The sequence below is a fragment of the Branchiostoma belcheri genome, unplaced genomic scaffold, assembly GCF_001625305.1.
Source record: "Branchiostoma belcheri isolate BF01 breed outbred unplaced genomic scaffold, Haploidv18h27 scaffold166, whole genome shotgun sequence".
NCBI classification, from domain to species: domain Eukaryota; kingdom Metazoa; phylum Chordata; class Leptocardii; order Amphioxiformes; family Branchiostomatidae; genus Branchiostoma; species Branchiostoma belcheri.
The window spans coordinates 480,804-486,803 of NW_017803113.1; the positions used below are offsets into that span (position 1 = coordinate 480,804).

Below are 6,000 nucleotides of genomic sequence, written 5' to 3' on the forward strand. Positions count from 1 at the left end.
CAAAATAAAGTTGACAAACTATGGAAACGCTTGCCTGGGCAACAGTGACAAAAGAAAATGTCGATCTAATTGATGCGCCGGTGATCGTTAAAACGTTTTAAACGTTATAATATACTAGTAGTAAAATGCAGGCTAGATCAACGTTCCTTCCGCTGGTCCAGCGGTGTGTATCGGTAATTTCCCGCCCCGCATGAGGTAAATTAGTACTCCTCCCACGATTCCTGTGATGTTACCGCGCCTGCATATGAATGGAGAAGTCTGACGAAAAAGAAACGCGTTACTTTCGGAAAAGTAACGGAAAACTTACGGAAAACTTACGGACAACTTACGGAAAACTTACGGAAAAGAAACGCGTTAGTAACGGCCGTTAGGGTAACTATAACGCGAACGGTACTGTATATTAAGCCTGGTCTGAAAGGTTTTGTTTACATCCCAGGGGCCTTCACCTTAAAATCTGAGCATGTACACTCATAATATTATTGCGAACCCTCTTATTGCTCTGTCCAACATAGAAAGTTTAAAGAGGAGCCTTTGATCACTTTAATTTATGATTAGTCTGTAAAACTGAGAAGTTCTGTGACCTGACTTTTCCAGCCTTGGTAAACCTACACCAGAGCTGGGACGTGGATTTTGTGAACGCTGTTCAGATGCAGAACAACATCAACCAGCAGGCCATTCACGATACACAGGCCTTCTACAGGAGGTTCAAGTCAGTCATGTTTTAGTTTTTCTTGGGTATTGTTTCAGCATTTGTGTGTTTTAGTGTGTGTGTGTGTGTGTGTGTGTGTGTGTGTTTCAGTGTGTGTGTGTGTGTATTTGTGTGTGCATCTTTGTGTGTGCGTGTGTGTGTGTGCACGTGTGTGTGTGTGTGTGTGTGTGTGTGTGTGTGTGTTTCAGTGTGTGCGTGTGTGTGTGTTTGTGCGTGTGTTTGTGTTTGTGCGTGTGTGTGTGTGTTCAGATGCAGAAGAACATCAACCAGCAGGCCATACACGATACACAGGCATTCTACAGGAGGTTCAAGTCAGTTCTGTTACAGTCTTCCTTACCTGTTTACCTGTATGTGTATGTGTCTGTCTCTATGTCTGTGTATATGGGGGGGGGGCTGTCCAGATGCAGAAGAACATCAACCAGCAGGCCATACACGATACACAGGCCTTCTACAGGAGATTCAAGTCAGTCAAGTTTTGTTTGTTTGTTTCTTTTATTCATGAAGTACTTATTCAGTATGCTGGTGGCTTTTCATTGAGGCCATTACTATTATTGGCATTAGGGAAGAGGTTTATAGTTAAAGAAAATATACTCTTAGATACTCCATGGACATATGAAGTCCCTTATTTCTTGTTCATTTTTTGGGACTATCCTTGAAATGATGAAGTATTTGGGAGTAAGTTGAGCAGCATATGCTACCTGCCCCACCTTACAACTACATGTACTGAACTGCCCTCATTTCTGTTGCAGAGGATTCCACCTTGACAAGTCCAAGCTCCCTGGTAACCCCAGTGCTAAGGTTGTCATGATGGACAAGGTACACTTAGTTTATGGTTTCTTTCAGTTTCTGCCCTCCACAACATCAAAATTAATCACAATCCCCAACTGAAACCTCTGCTTGGAGGGTACTTAATTGATATAGAAACCAAGCCCAATTTGTCTGTATACATCTAGTCCTAGTACTAGCTGTAGGACTAGCACTTGTACTTGAATTAGCCTATTTGTTGCAATCACCAGTATTTGAATTAGTCTAGCTCGTATGCTCAGACTACCAGCTACTGATGATGCTGATGACTGCCACTGTTCTTGTCACAATTTGTATGTAAGTATGCCTCTACCACACGTATGTTTCCCATGTCCACATACTTGTAATCATCCTTCAAACATGTTCTGTATCTGTATAGCCGGTATAACCACCCTTCGGCGTAACACACCAGCTTCTGTATCGGTATAGCCGGTATAACTGCCTTTCGGCATAACACACCAGCTTCTGTATCTGTATAGCCAGTATAACAGCCCTTTGGCATAACACACCAGCTTCTGTATCTGTATAGCCGGTATAACCACCCTTTGGCATAACACACCAGCTTCTGTATCTGTATAGCCGATATAACCACCCTTTGGCGTAACACACCAGCTTCTGTATCTGTGTAGCCGATATAACCACCCTTTGGCGTAACACAGCAGCTTCTGTATCTGTATAGCCGGTATAACTGCCCTTCTGCGTAACACACCAGCTTCTGTATCTGTGTAGCCGATATAACCACCCTTTGGCGTAACACACCAGCTTCTGTATCTGTGTAGCTGATATAACCACCCTTTGGCGTAACACACCAGCTTCTGTATCTGTGTAGCTGATATAACCACCCTTTGGCATAACACACCAGCTTATGAACTTGCAAAATTAGGCCACACCAATTTAATTTGATTCGCCTCTTCATTTTTTTCTGATTTGCAAAAAAAAAAGATTCTGATTCTGAATCAACTCAAATATGCTCATATTTTGCCTCCAACAGTTGAGGAAAGTCCCTTTCTCCTAGGTATTACAGTTTAAATCCATCTATCAATGTAGTGGTTTGATTAAAAGTTCCAAATTCATTGTTTAAATATTAACCCAGCCTTTTGTGTTAACTTCTTGGCTCCTATCATCATAGAATTTGGGGCTATAATAGGATGCCTTGACCTGTTTTTATTTTTGTTTATTTTCGCCCTGTCGCTTCATATTTTTTCTGAAAAAATCCGAGAACCAACAAATTAAATTGGTGTGGCCTTAACTTAATATTTGATCCCTTCCAGCTTCTTCGCCCCCTGAACTCCTCTGATGAGCTCCTGCGGCAGTTGGACACTCTGGTGATGCAGGGGAAGAAGAAGCAAGGCTTCGGGATCGACCACGGGCTGGGAGTGGGGCTGGTCTCCATCACCGCAGAGTTCTGCTTCAGTGTGGGGGCATGCAGGCTGCTCATGTGCAATACCGGCATCCACAGGTAGGTGGCACTATACTACAGTCCTGTTAGTTATTCAGAACAAGGCTTCGGGGTCGACCAAGGGCTTGGTGTGGGGCTGGTCTCCATCACGGCCGAGTTTTGCTTCAGTGTGGGGGCATGCAGGCTGCTCATGTGCAATACCGGCATCCACAGGTAGGTGGCACTAGACTACAGTCCTGTAAGGTGATCGACCACGGGCTGGGAGTGGGGCTGGTCTCCATCACCGCAGAGTTTTGCTTCAGTGTGGGGGCATGCAGGCTGCTCATGTGCAATACCGGCATCCACAGGTAGGTGGCACTATACTACAGTCATGTCAGGTATTCAGAACATACTGGAATACTGTAAGTCACATTATATATTTGCACTACTTTTACATTCACGGTCACCTCTGTACCGCAAATTTATCATTACCACAAACAAATTATTTGCCAACTTTCTTCTGCACCTGCCACCACCGCGAAAATATGCTTTTGCGAACATGTCCCAGAGTGTGAAATTTTGCAATGGCAAATATAGAATGATGTACAGTGTCGTCATTTAGAAATTCTTTCAATTCTTTGTAATTGTTTGTCTAAGAAATTTCATAGCTTGGAAATATTTTGAATATCTTTTCAACATCCTAAATAATTCCCTGGTTTTGTAAAACTTTTGAAATATTCCTGATGTGGAATATGACATTTCCAATAGTTTCTAAATATTTCTAATAGCATTCTACCTTTTTTTTACGAAAGGGTTGGCAACATAAAATTTTCTTGACTGACATTTTGCCTTTTTACAGAACCTCATGTGCAGCCACCTTGGAGCAGAGCATCATCCTGACACGTTGCCACGGGTTACCGTCCCGTTACCTAGCAACGGCCGCACACATCATCAAGAACCAAGGGGTCAGAGTTCAGAACGAAGCTAAGAACCCAAGGATAGAGGACAACACACCTGCAGGGATCCCCAGGTAGCTGAGGACAGTTTACTTCTAAGTGTTTGTTTTATTTTGTTTACCTTTGCAGAGGCATTTTTTACTGTTTCTGTTTTTTACTGTAACACAGTTTCTTCTTCCTCTTCTTCTCCAAACAAATAAGGTCAATGATCTGAACCAGGCATCTGTCACCATGGTAACTAGTGTTGGGTTACATCATTTTTTTTTTACTTAGTAGGCCACTTCAAGGTGAACGGTGCAACCACCTGAATGGTAATAATTGACCACTCACCTGGGTTATGGGTTACCGAGTAGAACTGTAACAGCAACTCTTCTCCCTGAGTCAGAAACATCATGATTGAGACCAGCCCAATTTCTCACAAGAAGTGAGGACTAACTGACCCAATAGGAGAAGCAGGGGTTACGACCCCATTTTAGACCATAATGGTTTGTTCCACTTCCGCTCGCGTGGGTTCTTTAACGTGCTTGAGGTGTGTCTCTCCTCAAACATGGGACCTCTATTTTAATTTCCCATCTGATAAGATGCCCCTAACCAAAGCTAGGTACTCATTTTCACCTGAGTGAAGTGAGGAAAATCGTGTAAAGTACCTTTCCCAAGGGTACAACAACGGGGCGCATGGACTTGTTCGGGTACGACCCGGAATCGAACCCGGGTCTCCCTGTTTCATAGTCCAGTCTACCACTACACCACACGATGCCACAATTGTTGCCATTTTAATTCACGTAAGTCCTTTTCTTCCCCAGGCTGTACAGTCTGTGCCAGGACAGCGGCAGTCCAGAGGCAGAAGCCAGGAAGCCCACCTGACTATCACGTGCTGACAGTGTAGCATCATCATCATCAACATCAGGCAACCACTGTATACTGTCATGACATGCCTGAAACTGGGTGGTATGGTCCAGATTTTGTCATTCCTACAATAATGTTAAATTAATAATTCAGGAAGCCGACCTGACTATCACGTGCTGACAGTGTAGCATCATCATCATCAACATCAGGCAACCACTGTATACTGTCATGACATGGCTGAAACTGGGTGGTATGATCCAGATTTTGTCATTCCTACAATAATGTTAAATTAATAATTCAGGAAACCGACATGACTATCACGTGCTGACAGTGTAGTATCATCAACATCAACATCAGGCAACCACTGTATACTGTCATGACATTTGGTTTCTCTTTTAATGCCCACGATCATGATAATGATCATTCTGGCATACTCATTTTCACCTGAGCGAAGTGAGGAAAGTAGTGTGTCAAGTGCCTTTCCCAAGGGCACAAGGTTGGTGACTTGGCAGGATTTGAACCTGGGACCGCTTGGTTTTGAGCCAACCCCACGACTATCACTTAGTATCAGGTGCTGATAGTGTATCAACATCATCAGTCAACCAATGTGTACTGTCATGATATGCCTGAAACTGGGTGGTATGGTCCAGACTGTTTGATTCCTATGATGATTGAGCACGTCGGCAGAACGTACTGCACCTGCGCGAAACCCGTAATGTATTGTACATAGCACTTCGGCAGAATGTCTCATATAAGGTTGTATTCGCTCATATAAGGTTAGCATTTCAACAGTAGTTTCCAAATGGTGTGTCGGAAAAGATATCTTCTGCAACAGTCAAAATTCTAAAGCAACGTTGACCAAAAATCCAACGAAAAACACGAAAAATCCAGGGTTCTGCGCAGGCGCAGTACGTTCTGCCGACGTGCTTGATGACTGTTGTGTGACTCATTTGTTTATCAACATTCACCACACTTGTGGGAGGGGTGAGAAGATAGGTGTTGATCACCTTCACTGGCTCTTACCCAAGAAAAGCTTGAACTGAAGGTACATGACGTTCATCTTGCCAAAGTCAACTTTAGGATGGACTAGAGGATATTTTATGACAATCAAATGAATTTTATAATTCTATTATATATGTATTTTAGAAGTGAAATAGATCTACACATTTGGATCACAGGGCTGACATTGTACATGTATCTCTGAGACTGGCTGGTACGATCCACAATTTGTCATTCCTACAATAATGTCACTGGTTCGTTTTGACAAAGTCAACTTTAGGATGGACTAGAGGATATTTGATGACAAT

The 6,000-nt window shown here is 43.1% G+C and overlaps 1 protein-coding gene across 1 annotated transcript in view; it reads left to right on the forward strand.

The window, feature by feature from the left end:
* LOC109466409 (phosphatidylinositol 3,4,5-trisphosphate-dependent Rac exchanger 2 protein-like) overlaps positions 1 to 5,067 on the forward strand; it is a 36,004-nt gene extending 30,937 nt beyond the window's left edge. The window contains exons 34-38 of the mRNA XM_019764120.1: positions 595 to 709; positions 1,459 to 1,525; positions 2,785 to 2,972; positions 3,751 to 3,921; positions 4,651 to 5,067. Coding sequence (XP_019619679.1) covers positions 595 to 709; positions 1,459 to 1,525; positions 2,785 to 2,972; positions 3,751 to 3,921; positions 4,651 to 4,711 — 602 coding nt within the window. The 3' untranslated portion in view covers positions 4,712 to 5,067. The remainder of the gene's footprint in view (positions 1 to 594; positions 710 to 1,458; positions 1,526 to 2,784; positions 2,973 to 3,750; positions 3,922 to 4,650) is intronic.
* The last annotated feature ends 933 nt before the right edge of the window (positions 5,068 to 6,000 follow it).